This window comes from Panthera leo, chromosome E2 (assembly GCF_018350215.1).
Source record: "Panthera leo isolate Ple1 chromosome E2, P.leo_Ple1_pat1.1, whole genome shotgun sequence".
Classification (NCBI taxonomy): Eukaryota; Metazoa; Chordata; class Mammalia; order Carnivora; family Felidae; genus Panthera; species Panthera leo.
The window spans coordinates 25275259-25292689 of NC_056693.1; the positions used below are offsets into that span (position 1 = coordinate 25275259).

At 37.0% G+C, this 17431-nt stretch overlaps 1 protein-coding gene and 1 non-coding gene across 2 annotated transcripts in view; both read right to left on the reverse strand.

The window, feature by feature from the left end:
• ITFG1 (integrin alpha FG-GAP repeat containing 1) overlaps positions 1–17431 on the reverse strand; it is a 342298-nt gene that overhangs the window by 76297 nt on the left and 248570 nt on the right. Inside the window, exon 13 of the mRNA XM_042920514.1 lies at positions 12166–12209. Coding sequence (XP_042776448.1) covers positions 12166–12209 — 44 coding nt within the window. The remainder of the gene's footprint in view (positions 1–12165; positions 12210–17431) is intronic.
• LOC122209269 lies at positions 5993–6096 on the reverse strand. Its single transcript, XR_006197541.1, has one exon. It is a non-coding gene; the product is annotated as a U6 spliceosomal RNA (small nuclear RNA).

Genomic DNA, 17431 nt, shown 5'->3' on the forward strand with positions numbered 1-17431 from the left:
CATTCCCCTCTTTTATGCTTTTACCCCATCCATTCCTCTCCCGTCCCTCCAATTTTTAACTACCTGAATTGGGTATGTTCGCCCAGTTATAAGCACTCCTAATGCTGGGTACTTTACTACTGAAGTGCTCATCATTCTTGTAATTCTTCATATGGTCTTGGATTGTGAATTCCATGAGGTTGGGTACAATTTTGGATTTGTTCACTGCTGTATCCCAATGTTTTATAGTGGAGCCTGGATCATGGTAAGTGCTTAACAACTATTTTTTTTCAATGACTGAAGGAATGATGTGGTTTTATAATTCAGGTCACAAGAATTTACTCTTAATAGCCCCAGGGCCTACAGCCACATCAACCTTAGGCACTAAATAAATGATGCCTTCGCATATACTATTTTCCTCTACCTGGACTGCCCTCCTTCTGCTTCTGTACCTACTAAAATCCTAGTCTTTCAAGAATCAAGTCATGGTCACCATGGAAGACTCTACAGGTTGTCCATTTTACCACTCTAGGGGGTGCCACTGACACAGACTGTGACATGAATGGTGAAACCCTGGAGCTGTGCAATATAAAGGCCACTCCCAGCTCAAATATCTCATTCTACTAGTATGCTGTACTAGTGTACTAGACTGTGATCTCCATGAGGGCAGTGATTTTTGTCTCATGTAGCACCTAGAACATAGCAGGAAGTGAATAAATAAATACTGACTGAATACATGAATGACCTCCTCAGTCATAAAAAAATCATTGGTCCTTTATGTCTTACAACTTGTCCTTGCTTCTGGTTTGGCAACTTTTTTTGTGTGGAATGATGTTTATAAGTGCCTCACGATTATGACCCAGTTCCCAGTGATTCTGAATCTTCTTTTTTATACTGGAATGTGAGGGTTTTAGAGAGCCCGTAATAGTAAGATTGAAGGCATGATGCCATATCTACACACAGGCAGATCAACTCTCCACAGAAATTTCTGGAAATTGTGCACAACCATGTTTTAATGTGGCCTGAAAATTTCACATCAGGGTGTGGTACATACAGTTTAGGTCACAAACCATGGTTTTTGAGAAGTGCTGTTTGAGAGTGAAGGCTCTGGAAACTTAGATAGGAAGCACAAATAAGCCTTAATGGATTGACAGTTATACTCACAGGTGCCAGCCCAAACATAAGGTACACCACCAGGCATTTCTGGCTTGAATTGTATAAAAGAGTGGTGTTCCATGTTCTGAAGAGTTGGGGGAAGGGAGGGACTGTGTCATACGTGTGGGTGACCAAACCTCCTGTTTTCAGCAACGATATCTAGTATATTGTGATTTCATATTCTGTGTATTTTGGGGTCTCAGATCATACAGGAGCATTTTTTCTCTTGGATTCACTGCAAAGCCCAAGAATTTACTCACACTTTCCTGGACACACCTCACTTAACATGACATTTGTACAATGATGTTTTGAATCAGGCTGAGTAAGTGGTAAAGCAGTCAATCATTGAATGTATAACCCTGGGTAAGCATTGCCAAACAATGGCCCCTGTGGCAAACCTGGCCTGCATCCTGTTTTTATAAATTTTTATTGGAACACAGATTTTTGCTCATTGTTTACATATTGTCTATGGCTGCTTTTACTTTAGAGTTGAGTAGTTGAGATGGAGACCATGTGACCCACACAAAGCTGAAACTATTTACTCTCTGGTCTTTTACAGTTTGCCAACTTCTGACTTAGGAGACGAAGCCTCCTTCTGTCATTAGAAGAAGTCATGTTGTAATTGCCTATTTTCGTTTTTAAATTGAAGTATAGTTAACATAAATTTTACAGTAGTTTCAGTTTTTATTTTCAAGGCAGAAACATATTTGTTGAAAACATTTCATAAATTGATTTCATAAATTTTGGTAAGAAAAAATTAAGACATTAGCTATTCCTCTGGAATGCTGAGCCCTATAGCCCATCATCTAGTAAGTTCACTTTCTGTGTGAAAATCTTAGTACAAATCTCTCACATTGTCCCAACTTTCCTTTTAAATGTCATGCTGATATTCGTTTGAGAGAATTCAGAGAAGTTAAATGAAAAAATATTAGTGATCTCTCAAGTTTTCCATTCTAGAAGTAAACAAGGACTATATTTGGCTCATTTTTCTTGTTCTAGGATGTGTCATATTGATGCAACACTGTTTGGGTGCTGTATTATACAGATTGTTTTAAACTAACTGTCCTCTGTATGCCTGTTGAATTATAGAAAATCAGGGTTGGAATACATTTCTTTTCTTCATTAGACTATCTTTTTAAGTAGCCTAGACGAATCTTGGGGTTTTTTTTGGGGGGGGGGTTTATGTCACTGTTAAGTGCCTGATTATCTAAGGATTTGTTTTAAGGTCTTGGGCTCCTACTTGGAGACTACAGTATATTTTACATCACTGGCTCTGGATGGTAAAACTAAACTGGAAGAACTTGTAAGACACATTGTGTTAGCTAAAATCAATATTAGTTTTAACTATGCAATATAAAGTTTATGATTCTAAAATGTTAGAAAAATAGCTGACTTACATATGGATTTATTTTTCTCACAGGTAATTTTTTTGTTCATGTTTTTATAAACACTCATGGATATTTTTCCTTATTTTCATTAGTGTTAACTGTATTGCCTAATTTAGTTCAATATTGAATTTTTTCTATTATTTCTTACTTATTTCTTCAAGACATTAAATTCAGTAAATTATTTATTTAATTTTGGTTATTTTCCTGTTAAAAATGCAAGGAACTTTTCCCTTTGTAAAGGACTACAAAAGGACATTAAATGCAGAAAAATTTCAATTTTTTTCTATCCTTGGTAGAAGAAAGATGATATTGCCACTGTCAGGTGTGATAAAAAGGCAAATACTTAGAATTAAAGGTAGAATAATAGTTTAAAAAGATATCAAATACATAAATCTGTTTTGATCAATAAATATTTGTTGTAGCAAAGACTAGTGTCTTTTAAAGATGGGAAGGTAAAAGTACTAAATCAGATTATTTTCCTTAAAATAAAGACAAAGAGAAACTTACTTGGCTTATACTTTCTCATATTATTCCTACACAGAACAAATACAAGCCTGAGAATATTTCTGATTGAAAAGATGAAAAAAAATGTTAAAGATACATCTTGTTCTGCTACATATATTAAAAATCTGCTTGTAGTAACAACTGAAACATCTGTCTCATAATGAGGTATCTCTGAGAGCATAAATAAGGGATGTTTTCCCTTTATATCAGGGCTTTGCAGAATGCATTTCTCTTGTGAATAGCTTGTAATTTATTCTGCAAATGTTCAAACTTAGCAATGAATATGTTAAGTGATTGTGGTTAAGAGGTGGTATGTGTATTGTGATTGTGGTTAAGAGGTGGTATGGTAAATTTATCAATGAAGGCCCATAAAAAAAAAGGAAACCAAATTTTAGGAAAAGCTCATTTATTCATACATAAATATTTATTGTGCTACTATGTGTCAGGCCACTGTGTTAGGGAGTAAGTACAGAATAATAAACAAGACCCAGTCTCCTTCAAGGGCTGAACACAGATAACTCACCAAATACAGAAGTGGTAAGTAGCAGGACTATGCATAGGGTGCTAAGAAACAACAGATGGTATATCCAGACCTATGTCAGTGGGGAGCCCAGGAATGATTCTCAGAGGAAATACTGTCTGAAAGCTGACCTGAAGGTCACATGAAGGAATCTAGGAGAAGGTGGAGAAGAGGAGGCTTCAGGACAGAGAAAAAACATGCAAGAGGCTGGAGATGAGACAGAATGGCAGAACAAGTAGTTATGTGTGGCTGAGAGAGCTGGGAGTGGGTGTGAGGAGAAATGGCAAGGAATATGGCTGAAGAGGTAAACAAAAGCTCAAGCTAGGTCAAACTAGGTCTAACTAGGTTTGGACCATTTTTCAAGGACAAAGAGAAGCCACTGAAGGTCTGTATTTTAGAAAGATCACTGGGGTACCTTTTTGAAGGATGGCTCAGATAACTCCCAACAGTCAGGCATGAAAAGCAAGAACAATGATAACCTGGACTAAATGATGATTGGATAGAGGAAGGATATTTAGGGGTTGAGACCAATAACCTAGTAGATCTGGGGGGTAAGGGAAAGGAAAAAGTAACTGAGAAAGGGAACATAGGAAGTGGACTGAGTTTTTGTGGGGAAACACTGGATTTCAGTTTTATCAGTCCCTGTAAGACACTCAGATATAAAGGTCTGAAGCTCAGGAGAGATGGCTGGAAAACAGGTTTGGGAGTGATCAGTATACAAATGGCAAAAACAAGCACCCCAAAACAAAACAAAACAAAACACCCACCAAACAAATAGGGGAGAGACTGAGATAACTAAGAGAGTAGAGTGAGAAGAGAACCTAGAGTGAGAGCCTGAGGAGCACCTGCATTTCCAGATGGGCAGAGTAAATGTCCATAAAGGAAAAGGGAGAATGGCCAGAGAAGTGGAAGGGAGCCAGAAAGGGTGAAAATAAAGGAAACCAAGGAAAGGAGAGTGTTTCTAGGAGTGGTCAGGAGAACCAGGCCTCAGGTCAAATGCTAGATTATGACAGTCGGTTAAGGATATGGAAGTAACTAATTGGGAGAGATCCAATGGTGGACAACTTAATAAATTTGACTGAGCAGAGAAAACCGAGATTAGGTAATAGCTGGAGAGGATGTGAGATTCTGGAAAATATGCATATTTGCTCTTGCAGATAAGAGAGACTTGGGTGCTCCTTAAATGCTGAAGGGAAGGCAGCAACAGAGAGGCGGAGGTTGAATACACAGGCTAGGTAGAATAAACAACGGAATGAGGTCTCTGAGAAGGATGTGGAACTCACAGCATAATTAGTACATTGATTAATAAAAAGAAATAGCAAAAGGGATGGGTGTGGATGAAGAGATTATATTTAGTGCTATAGAAGATAACTGAAACTGGTAAGCACGGGCCCTGTGCTATGTTCTAGGACATACAGACAGGCAAAACAGATCCTTCCTCTGTCCTCATGAAACTACTTAAAAGGAATATGCATGGATTCTTTTTGTGTATAGCAGATTAAAGGACTATTTCCAACCCTTTGTTCAATGAGAACACTCATATGCCTGCTTATAGACTCATAATCCAGAAAGCGGGAAAAGTCAGCAGGCTTTGGTTAAAAGAATTACCAATTGACAGAGAAAGAAGCTATAATCTCTACTAACACAGTATATGTTATTATTTTTAAAATGTTTTTATTTATTTTATTTTATTTTTTTTTTGTTTTTATTTATTTTTGAGACAGAGACAGAGCATGAGCAGGGGAGGGGCAGAGAGAGAGGGAGACACAGAATCTGAAGCAGGCTCCAGGCTCTGAGCTGTCAGCACAGAGCCTGACCCAGGGCTCAAACTCACAGACCGTGAGATCATGACCTGAGCTGGAGTCGGATGCTTAACCTACTGAACCACCCAGCCGTCCCCACAATATATGTTAAATTGTGAATAAAAGATTAAAAAAATTAGTTTGGTATTTAAAGAGAAAAATCAGGAAATAGGAATAAAAATACTCTTTAGATTCACAGATGCTTATGGTAGCTCTCACTAAAAATAGATATCCATATTTCATAAATTTGTGATATATATCAAAAAAGATTTACATTATAAGAAAAAAGTCATGAAGTCAAATAGACCTCTAGTCTTATCTTGAAGGCAAACAGAACACCAGCATTTCTCAAAAATTTGGAACTCATTATCCTTGCTAATACAGGGATGTTATAGAGGCAGGGAAATAACCATTACCATTGACAAAGAATAGCAGATACACTCTTTGAGTATTTATTGTGTATTAGACCTCTGCTCTGATTTGCCTACATTAATTCTTCTAATCCTAATAAAAACCTTAGGAGGTAGTGTAGTAGGCAGAATAATGGTCCCCTAAAGATGTTCACATCCTAGCTCCCAAAACCTGTTGATAATCTTATATTGCAAAAGGGAATTTGCCAATGTGATTAAGGATTTTTTTCCCTTAAGAATGTGGAATGCTTCATGAATTTGCATGTCGCTCTTACCCAGGAGCGATGCTAATCTCTGTATCACTCCAATTTTAGTATATGTGTTGCTGAAGCAAACACATGATTAAGGGTCTTGAGATGGAGAGATTATCTTGGATTGTCCAGATGGACCCAATGTAATCACTACAGTCCTTATAAGTGAAAGAGGAAGGCAGGATTGGGTTAGGGTCAGTGGTACGAAGATGCTACATGGTTGGATTTAGAGATGGATAGAAGGGCCATAAGCCAAGGAATATAGGTGGCCTTGAGAAGTTAAGGGCAAGGGAATGGATTCTCCTTAAAGCCTCCAAAGGAATGGAGTCCTGCTCTGTGAAGCGTATTTGTATTTTTGACTTCCACAACTGTAAAAGGATATATTTGTGCTGTTTGAGGCCACTAAATTTATGGTAATTTGTTACAGCAGGAATAGGAAGCTAACATAAATGCATACAATTAGTTCCCCATTATACAGATGTGGAGAATAAGGCTTAATAGGAGTTATATAACTTCCCCAAAGTTACTGAACACAGTTGAAGAAATTCTGATTTTACATTCTTATTTTCCCTTTGAAGTAGGAATCTAGGTCAATGACTGAGAAATGAACGTGGGAATGGATTTAAGAAGATGCTGGAAAGGATATAAAATAGTTTTTATGAAAAAATGGGAGTTTCTGGTCTAACATGTAAAAAGTCCTTATCTTAGAGAGATATACATGGAAGTATTTACAGAATATAAGACATAATGGATTTTCCTTAAAATAGCGTAAGAGGGGCTGTGAATGGAATTAGTAGGTGGTGGTATATGATGATAGTGCTGAAGCTGGATGGTAGTATGGACACAAGGAGTTTTATTATATTAACCTATACTTCTATAGATGTTCAAATTTTAAAAAAAGTTAAACAAATTTCAAGGAAAAGAACAATAAATGACACAGAGGAAGACATACTGATAAAAGCCATGAAGTAACAAGAACAACTTTTAAAGTAAAGCAACACTCACAGAGAAGCTATCAGTGGTGACTGAGGAAAAGTAAGTAGCATAGGGAGGAGGGTCAGGGAAGGTGAGAAGGAGGGATAGCCAAGGGGCACAAAAAAACTTTTAGATATAGTGTTTCATTATATTGGCATGATATATCCATATATAATGGATATATATATCCAAATAAATATATATATTGTGTATATATATATATATAATATATACAACATAACATCAAATTGAATATATTCATTATGTACAGCTTATTGCATGTCAGTTATGTTGTAATAAAGCTATAACAAGGAAAAATAAAGCAATACTGATAAAAATGCAAGGAGAGGGGCTCTTGGGTGCCTCAGACAGTTAAGCATCTGACTTTTGATTTTAGCTCAGGTCATGCTTTAATAGTTCATGACATTGAGCCCCACGTCAGGCTCTACGCTGACAGTATGAAGCCTGCTTGGGATTCTCTCTCTCCCTCTCTCTCTCTCCCCTTCTCCTGCTCTCTCAAAATAAATTTACTTAAAAAAAATCTTTAAAGAAAAAATATGAGGAGAGTTTCTGGTCTGACCTGTAAAGAGCTTGGAAGTCCTAACTCCTCAGAAAAAGAACAAAAAAGCTGAAGTAAAACAATTCTCCTTAGATTCAGAGAACTCAGGTCACAGGGCAAACTGCTACCCTGACACTGGAGAGAGGGGTGGATACAGAATCACAGCTTACTGGGAGCAGAGGCCTAGATGCAGATGACTGAAACTGGAGCTAGTACTGGTAGGACACTTAAACTGTAATGGAAAAATTGCTGGAAGCTCAATAGGAACTAGTTTGAGAATTCAAACTCTGGAAGAGGGAGGTAAACAGTCTTAGAGGAGCCCCACGCTTTTGTGAGTTTTACCTCCAGAAGTCCCACCAGATTCTCAGGGGTAAGATTGGGTCAGAACTCTCATGCTTCTAGCACAGGGAGGGGAAGTAAGCATTCTGACATAGGCCCAGAGCCCTTGGTTCTTAACACCTTACCCTCAAGGAAAACTATTTTACCAGATCTTAAGTGACCTGGGTTTAACCTGGGGGAAAGGAAATGCCTAACTTTAGCCCTTTCTGGCCTTCCTGTCTTGCCCATGGGGGAGGGGAAGCTAAGAAGAAGCACATGTGTATGCCACATCCCAGGGACACAGGCTCACTAAAAGCCTGAGACCTAATCATAGGAGTATAGGATGCATTTTCTAACTCTTGCTCCTTACCACCACATCAACTGGGCTTCTGTCTTATAATGGGATTATAGCTAAAAGCACTGCAAGCCTCAGACCCTGTTTAAGAAGTGGGAGAAAAACACAAAGACAATAGGGAAGAAAAAAGACACTGGAGAAAACTGCTTCCTCTGACAGCATAGTTACTGCAAACAGTAAACACAGTTGTTAGAGTTATCCTAGCTGGATAAACATAAAACCTCATGCTAAAGGCCCATCTACCTTAGTTCCTTTCACCCAATATATAATATCCGATTTTCAACAAAAAATTTCAAGGCATGCTAAAAGGCAGAAAACAAAGTTTGAATGGACAAAGCAAGCATTGGTACCAGATTCAGATATAGCAGAATGTTAGAATTAGCAGACCAGAAATTTAAAAGAACTATGATTGATACATTAAGGGCTCTACTGGAAAACGTAGACAGCATGCAAAAACAGACTGTTAATACAAGCAGAGAGATGGAAACTCTTAAGAATCAAACAGAAATGATAGAAATAATTAAAATGAAGAAAGCCTGGATACGGCTGAACAAAGGATCAGTGAGCTTGAAGATCTAGCAATAGAAACTTCCAAAACTGAAACAGAGAAAAACTATTGAAAAAATTGAACAGAACTGTGGGACAAAGGTGTAACATATGTGTCACTGGATTACTGGAAGGAGAAGGAGAGAAAGGAATAGAAAGAAATGTTTGAAATAACATGACAATTTTCCAAAATTAGTGACAGATATCAAACCACAGATCCAGGAAGCTTAGAGAACACCAAACAGGAAAAATACTAAAAACCTATATTTATCTATGCATATCATATTCAATCAGCAGAAAACCCAAGACAAAGAGAAAATCCTGAAAGTAATCAGAGAAAAGGAATAGGCGAAAAGATGACTAGGAATCCATATAAGACTATGATACAATTAAGAATGCTCATTTCAGGTAAAGACTATGAACTAGTGGTGGTACCAATATGCAAGTATGTTTATTATTTTTTTTAGAAATGCCCAGGAGCCTAGGTCTAGGACTGAAGAAGGTAAACAGCTTGGACTAACCCAGGGCTATAATTTTGCTAGGCAGGTACAGTAGAAGGAGAGTGCTTAATGGGAGTTAAAAGTAATGGCAGGAGTGAGGTTGATGTATGGTAGCTAAACGAGGAGGGTAAAGGCAGGAGTGGGTTGATTACAGGTCAAGAGACGAACAGCCTTAAAGTTGAACAGGTGTAGTAATGGGAAAGAGAAGGCTGGAAAACAGTTTGTAGTCAAATAGCTGAATGGATGGCATTAAAATTTCAAAAGTAGGGTATCTGGGTAGCTCAGTAGGTTAAGCCTCTGACTCTTGATTTTAGGTTAGGTCATGATCTCACACTTTGTGAGATGAAGCCCTGAGTTGGGCTCTGGGCTGACAGCATGAAGCCTGCTGGGAGTTTCTCTCTTCCTTTCTCTCTGCCCCTCCCCTGCTCGCCTGCATGCCTCTCTCTCAAAATAAATAAATAAATAAACAAACAATAAAAAAATTTCTAAAGTAAAATAGTTCTGGTAGATAAGGTCCAGAGTATGACCAGGGGTTTTCAAAATGGAGATGAAGGAATTTGGGTGGGATTGGTTTCTGATTTGAATAATTCCTTCCTTTCTTCATGTTATCAAATAGGCTGCCTGTATCAGGTGGGAACATATTAGTAGCACAAGAGCTATCCAACTCATAAATTAACTCAAGTGGTAAAGTACTCATGTGGTAGGTACATTTTCCCTCTTAGTTTCACATAGGGTCATATACCTGATGTAAAACTTTATACTATGTTCAGTACAAAGCAATATGAAGAAGGCCTACTTTTTCATAAAATACAAGAGGGCATACATTTGATATATGGAAAACTGGGGAAGTATAGTGTGCATTTGTTTCTTTTAGGTTGTCATAAAATTGTGATTTGTGATATCAGTGGGGCAGGAAAATGATATATGTGAAGGCAGTTCAGCAGGATCTGAATTTCAAAGAAAATAATAAATGGACGAATGGGAGGCAGATTTGTCACCAAAAAAAAGCCCAAAGGTGCAGGACTGTTGGAGTAATCATCGTAAGAACATCTCTCTGCATGGTGAATTTTACTTATGTGACTTTCTAAAAAAAATTTTTTTAAACGTTTATTTATTATTGAGAGACAGAGAGACACAGAGTGTGAGCAGGAAAGGGGAAGAGAGAGGAGGAGACACAGAATCTGAAGCAGGCTCCAGGCTGTCAGCACAAAGCCCGATGCAGGGCTCGAACCCACAAACCGGGGGATCATGACCTGAGCTGAAGTTGGACACTTAATCGACTGAGCCACCCAGGCACCCCAATTTATGTGACTTTCTAAATGAAAGTTCTCCATACAATTAAAGTTGCTTTTATTTTAAGATAAAGAGAATGGGGACATTATTGATCTCAGAAGTATTACCTGCAGCTGCTTTAATCATACAGCCTTTCCTATCCACTTTTCTGCCAGAACTTATAGGTAGAATGAGTGGGTTTCATTTCAATGTTTCACAGTTCTTTGCTTGACCATGTAATGAATATGGTCAATGACAGGAAGCAAGAGGAATTGAATAATTCACAGATTAGGTAGACAATACCTAAATCACCAAGTTAATCTTAAGCCTCTGATTAATTACATCTATACGTTAAAATTTTTAAAAAACAGACTTTCTTGTTTAGAGCAGTTTTAGATTCATAGCCAAATTAAGTAGAAGGTACAGAGAGTTCTCATACATCTTCTGCATTCCCCTCCCCATAGCCTCCCCTACTATATACATCTACATTTTTATAACGATATGAAAGCAGATGGACTTGACCAGGCACTCATATACATTCATAAAAGATGTGATGCATTGTCCAGATATTTTCTTCAGGACTGAGGCACTTATTCCCTGAGCTCCTCAAAGTGTTGGCTGCTGATAGCTCACAGCCGGGTTCCTACCTGGACACTGTTTTCAGCCAAAGGGAGCTGGCTCCTACTAGCTATAAGCCTTTCCTGGAGACTGCCTGCAGGCAAAGTCTGATTAAAGCAGGAATACAAACGCCTGGCTTCTCTGCCTCTATTTGAGCCATTTCTGAAGGGCCAATAGCTGTTGCTTTGAAATTGAGTCTAAATTAAATCTCTGCATGCAAATCTCTGGGTTAGGGTCTGTTTCCACATGTCTCAAATATGTGAAGTTTCCCAACCATACACAAAGTGTTGGTCTTGCAGTGCTTAACTGGGGTAGTAAAAGTGTGAGACTATAACCAGAACACCTAGCTTTGTGCTCTAGTTCCAGTACTTCATAGCTCTATGATTAGATAATTTAATTTCACTAAGCTTTAGTTTCCTCATCTTTACATGGGGGGTAATTCCTCATGAAACAAGGTTATTATGAGGACCCAAGCAGGGATACGCCCACACCCATACACAATATAATATTCTTATTATAATTTATATGAACTGGCAATTTAAAAAACTAAGCCTAATTATTTTTACACTTTGTTATTTCACTGAAGCACAGAAAGTCAATATTAAGACTATACCAAAAAAAATCATTATTTACTATATGCTTGACCTTCGGTTATGTACCAGGTATACATGATGAGAGGGTTCTTGACCTTAAGGGATGCCAGTCTAGTATAGAGAGGCTTTTAATATAGAGACGTGAGCTCAAGTATTATATATGCTAAAATGGCGGTAGTATGCCTTATGCCAAGAAATTACAGGAAGGTATCAGAAAAGCCTTCATAAAGGAGGTGAACCTTGAGGTGAGAATCTTTTAGACAAGGTATTTTATTCTCAGTAAAGTTTTTTGAGCACTAAAGGATACTTTAATCACTTCTAAATAATAACAATTTGAATGTAACTTATAAGTATTTTGTGAGTATCTATTATGCAGAATATTTTCACTGAAAATTTTACAACTGAGATTTGTTTACTTACTGTTATCTTACGAGGACAGTCATTAGAACACAGACCACTAAGAACTGTGGAAAAATAAAGAAAAGGCTATTACTACTATATTATTACTTTAGCTTATATTTAAAGTTAACTCTAATTTTTCCCCTATAATCTATTAACATGCTCTACTGAATCATAATCACAGGCAGAAACCAAATCAATTCCTTTAGATCTGAGTAAATCAAGTTTCTATTGTTTATTTTATACTGATATTTTAAAAGCTTTTATTAAGCAGTTAAGATGCTAATGTTTTGTGAAATATATAGGTGAAATAATTAATTATATTTATATCATACTATACCTACTGTTGGTTCTAGTTTCCAAGTATAAGACTTAGAATCTGACAGAAGTGCTAAATGCAAACCAATTAAAATGTATGCTGAGAAAAACATTTTATATCTCATATTAGACTTTTTTCCACTTATCTAGTCAAAGTTGTTGGGTCAAAGATTTTGGGCACCCTTGATAACTATTATGGAGAACACAACTATAAAGAATTGACGGGTCTATAACAAATACATAAAAATAATTTAATGACACATTTATTCTATAATCACCAAAAAAGAAAAGGTTAGAGTATCTGAATATTCTTTATATAAGTAACATGAGTTTTGAAATATAATTATATTACCACCTCTTCATGTGAAGTGATACCTCTATAAGAAAGTGGACATTACCACTCCTGTAACTTTATTCAACACAGTGTTGAAAGTCCTAACCTCAGCAATCAGACAACAAAAAGAAATAAAAGACATCAGGGGTGGCTCAGTCGTTAAGTATCCAACTTCGGCTCAGGTCATGATCTCATGGTCTGTGAGTTTGAGCCCCATGTCAGGCTCTGTGCTGTCAGTTCAGAGCCTAGAGCTTGCATCGGATTCTGTGTCTCCCTCTCTCTCAGCTCCTTCCCCTCCCCTGCTCTCTGTCTCTCAAAAAAATGAATAAATGTTAAAAAAAAAAAAAAAGAAACAGAAATAAAAGACATCCAAATTGGCAAGGAGGAAGTCAAACTTTCACTCTTCACAGATGACAGGATACTCTTTGTGGAAAACCCAAAGGATTCCACAAAAAACTGCTAGAACTGATACATGAATTCAGCAAAGTCACAGGACATAAAATCAATGCACAGAAATCAGTTGCATTTCTATACACCAAAAGAAGCAGCAGAAACAGAAATCAAGGAGTTTATCTCATTTACAATTGCACCAAAACCCATAAAATACCTAGGAATAAACCTAACTAAAGAGGTGAAAAATCTATACACTGAAAACTATAGAATGCTTATGAAAGAAATTGAAGACGCAAAGAAATGGAAAAACATTCCACGCTCATGGACTGAAGAACAAATGCAGTTAAAATGTCGATACCACCCAAAGCAATCTACATATTCAATGCAATCCCTATCAAAATAACACCAGCATTCTTTACAGAGCTAGAACAAACAATCTTAAAATTTGTATGGAACCACAGAAGACCCTGAATAGCCAAAGCAATGTTGAAAAAGAAAACCAAAGCTGGAAGCATCACATTTCCGGACTTCAAGCTGTTTTACAAAGCTGTAATCATCAAGACAGTATGGTACTGGCACGAAAACAGACACACAGATCAATGGAACAGGAAAGAGAACCCAGAAATAGACTCACAAACATGGTCAACTAATCTTTGACAAAGCAGGAAGGTGTATCCAATGGAAAAAAGACAGTCTCTTCAGCAAATGGTGCTGGGAAAACTGGACAGCAACATGCAGAAGAATGAACCTGGACCACTTTCTTACACCATGCACAAAAATAAACTCAAAATGGATGAAAGACCTAAATGTAAGAGAGGAAACCATCAAAATCCTAGAGGAGGAAATAGGCAACAATCTCTTTGTCCTCAGTTGCAGCAACTTCTTACTTGACATGTGTCCAGAGGCAAGGGAAACAAAAGCAAAAATGAACTACTGGGACCTCATCAAAATAAAAAGCTTCTGCACAGTGAAGGAAACAATCAGCAAAACTAAAAGGCAACCGATGGAATAGGAGAAGATATTTGCAAATGACATATCAGATACAGGGTTAGTATCCAAAATCTATGAAGAATTTATCAAACTCAACACCCAAAACACAAATAATCCAGTGAAGAAATGGGCAAAAGACATGAATAGACACTTTTCCAAAGAAGACATCCAGATGGCTAATAGACACATAAAAAGATGCTCAACATCACTCATCATCAGGGAAATATAAATCAAAACCACAATGAAATACCACCTCACACATGTCAGAATGGCTAACATTAACAACTCAGGCAACAACAGATGTTGGCAAGGACGTGGAGAAAGACGAAGTGCTTTTGTACTGCTGGTGGGAATACAAACTGGTGTAGCCACTCTGGAAAGCAATATGGAGGGTCCTCAAAATTCTAAAAATAGGACTACCCTATGACTCAGCAATTGCACTACTAGGTATTAAAGGATACAAAAACACTGATTTGAAGGGGTACATGCCCCCAATGTTTATAGCAGCACTATCGACAATAGCCAAATTATGGAAAGAGCCCAAATGTCTACTGAGTGACAAATGGATAAAGAAGATGTGGTATATATATACAATGGAATGTTACGTGGCAATCAAAAAGAATGAAATCTTGCAATTTGCAACAACATGGATGGAACTAGAGTGTATTATGCTAACCAAAATAAGTCAGAGAAAGACAAATATCACAGGATTTCACTCATATGTGCAATATAAGAAACAAAACAGATGAACACGGGAAGGGAAGCAAAAATAATATAAAAACAGAGAGGGAGACAAACCATAAGAGACTCTTAAATACAGAGAGCAAACTGAGGGTTGCTGCTGGGGTGTTGGGTGGGGAGATGGGCTAAATGGGTGATGGGTACTAAGGAGGGCACTTGTTGGGTTGAGCACTGGATGTTATATGTAAGTGATAAATCACTAAATTTATTCCTGAAATCATTATTACACTATATGTTAACTAACTTGGATTTAACTTAAAAAAAAAAAAAAAGAAAAAAAAAGAAAGTGGCCATTATGTGCTATTAAATATTCTATATGTTATGCATTAAAGAGGGATGGCATACAGTTGTGCTTGGTAAACATGAATTATTTCAATAAAAACTGTAAATTTTTCATTCAAACATATCCATAGGAAAAAGGTATGTTACTTAGGTTAGGTATATAAAGTATATATAAGGTCTATACAGTATATACAGGACACCAGAAAATAAGCATGGCATACTTCACCACAAAGAAGATACCTGTTTGTTGACTATAGTGCACTTACATGAACTACAATCAGAGAAGACAGTAAACTAAACGTTTTATATTTGGAAAACAGTTTTCATTATTTAAGTTTCTTATCATAGCACAGTGCCTGGTTCTCTTTTATTCTCAAACTTTCCATGACCTAACTTTTTCTTTGTTCCTCTCTTCCCTCAACTCCAGGCAGATACTGGTCATTCTTTTCTTCTTGTCACAAAATGATTTTCATAAACTTCATTAAAATCATTATCTTGCTGAATAGTAATTATTTTCTCACAAGTCTGTCTTTGAACTAGTATGTAAGCTCTGCATCATTTTCTCCTTATTTTCTCAGGGTCTAACTCAACATATTTGCTCAATAAGTACCTGTTGAAGGAGGAAAAACATGGATTATTCAATAAATGGTCCTGGATAGTTGGCTACTTGGTGGAAAATAAACATAGATTTTAACTCATAACATAAAAATTATATCTGGCAAAGACACAAATAATATAAGTAACTCATATTTTATTTTTTTAATTTTAATTTTTTAAAAAATTTACACCCAAATTAGTTAGCATATAGTACAGCAATGATTTCAGGAGTAGATTCCTTAGTGCCCTTTACCCATTTAGCCCATCCCCCCTCCCACAACCCCTCCAGTAACCCTCAGTTTGTTCTCCATATTTATGAGTCTCTTATGTTTTGTCCCCCTCCCTGTTTTTATATTATTTTGTTTCCCTTCCCTTATGTACATCTGTTTTGTCTCTTAAAGTCCTCATATGAGTGAAGTCGTATGATATTTGTGTTTCTCTGATTGACTAATTTCACTTAGCATAATACTCTCCAGTTCCATCCACGTAGTTGCAAATGGCAAGATTTCATTTTTTGTGATTGCTGAGTAATACTCCATTGTATGTATGTGCATATATATATATATATATATACATATATATATGTGCATATATATATATATATATATATATAGATTATACACACACACACACACACACACACACACACACACACACCACATCTTTATCCATTCATCCATCGATGGACATTTGGGCTTTTTCCATAATTTGGCTATTGTTGATAGTGCTGCCATAAACATTGGGGTGCACGTGTCCCTTTGAAACAGCACACCTTTATCCCTTGGATAAATAACTAGTAGTGCAGTTGCTGGGTCGTAGGGTAGTTCTATTTTTAGTTTTTTGAGGAACCTCCATACTGTTTTCCAGAGTGGCCACACCAGCTTGCATTGCCAGCAACAATCCAAAAGAGATCCTCTTTCTCCGCATCCTCGCCAACATCTGTTGTTGCCTGAGTTGTTAATGTTAGCCATTCTGACAGGTGTGAGGTGGTATCTCATTGTGGTTTTGATTTGTATTTCCCTGATGATGAGTGAAGTTGAGCATTTTTTTCATGTGTCGGTTAGCCATCTGGATGTTTTCTTTGGAGAAGTGTCTATTCATGTTTTTTGCCCATTTCTTCACTGGATTATTTGGTTTTTGGGTGTTGAGTTTGATAAGTTCTTTATAGATTTTAGAGAACTCTTATATTTTAATAGAAAGACAGGCCAATTAAAAATTGGGCAAAGCATCTCAATAGGCACTTTTCCAAAGTAGATACAGAGATATACAAAGCTCAGGAAAAGATGCTCAGCATCATTAGCAATCAGGGAAACCAAACCACATCCACAATGCAACGCACATTTGCAATATCCAAGAGGCGGAAGTAACCCAATAAATGTCTGACAAGTAAGTGGAAATAAATAAAATGTGGTATATATACACAATGGAACCTTATTCAGCTTTAAGAAGAAATCCTGTCACATGTTACAACATGAATGAACCTTGAAGACATTATGCTAAGTGAAACAAGCCAGTCACAAAAAGACAAATACTGTATGATTCCATTATGCAAGGTATCTAACAGTGAAATTCACAGAAACAAAAAGCAGAATGGTGGCTAAGGGTGAGGAGAAGAGGGGCAGTTGATAAATG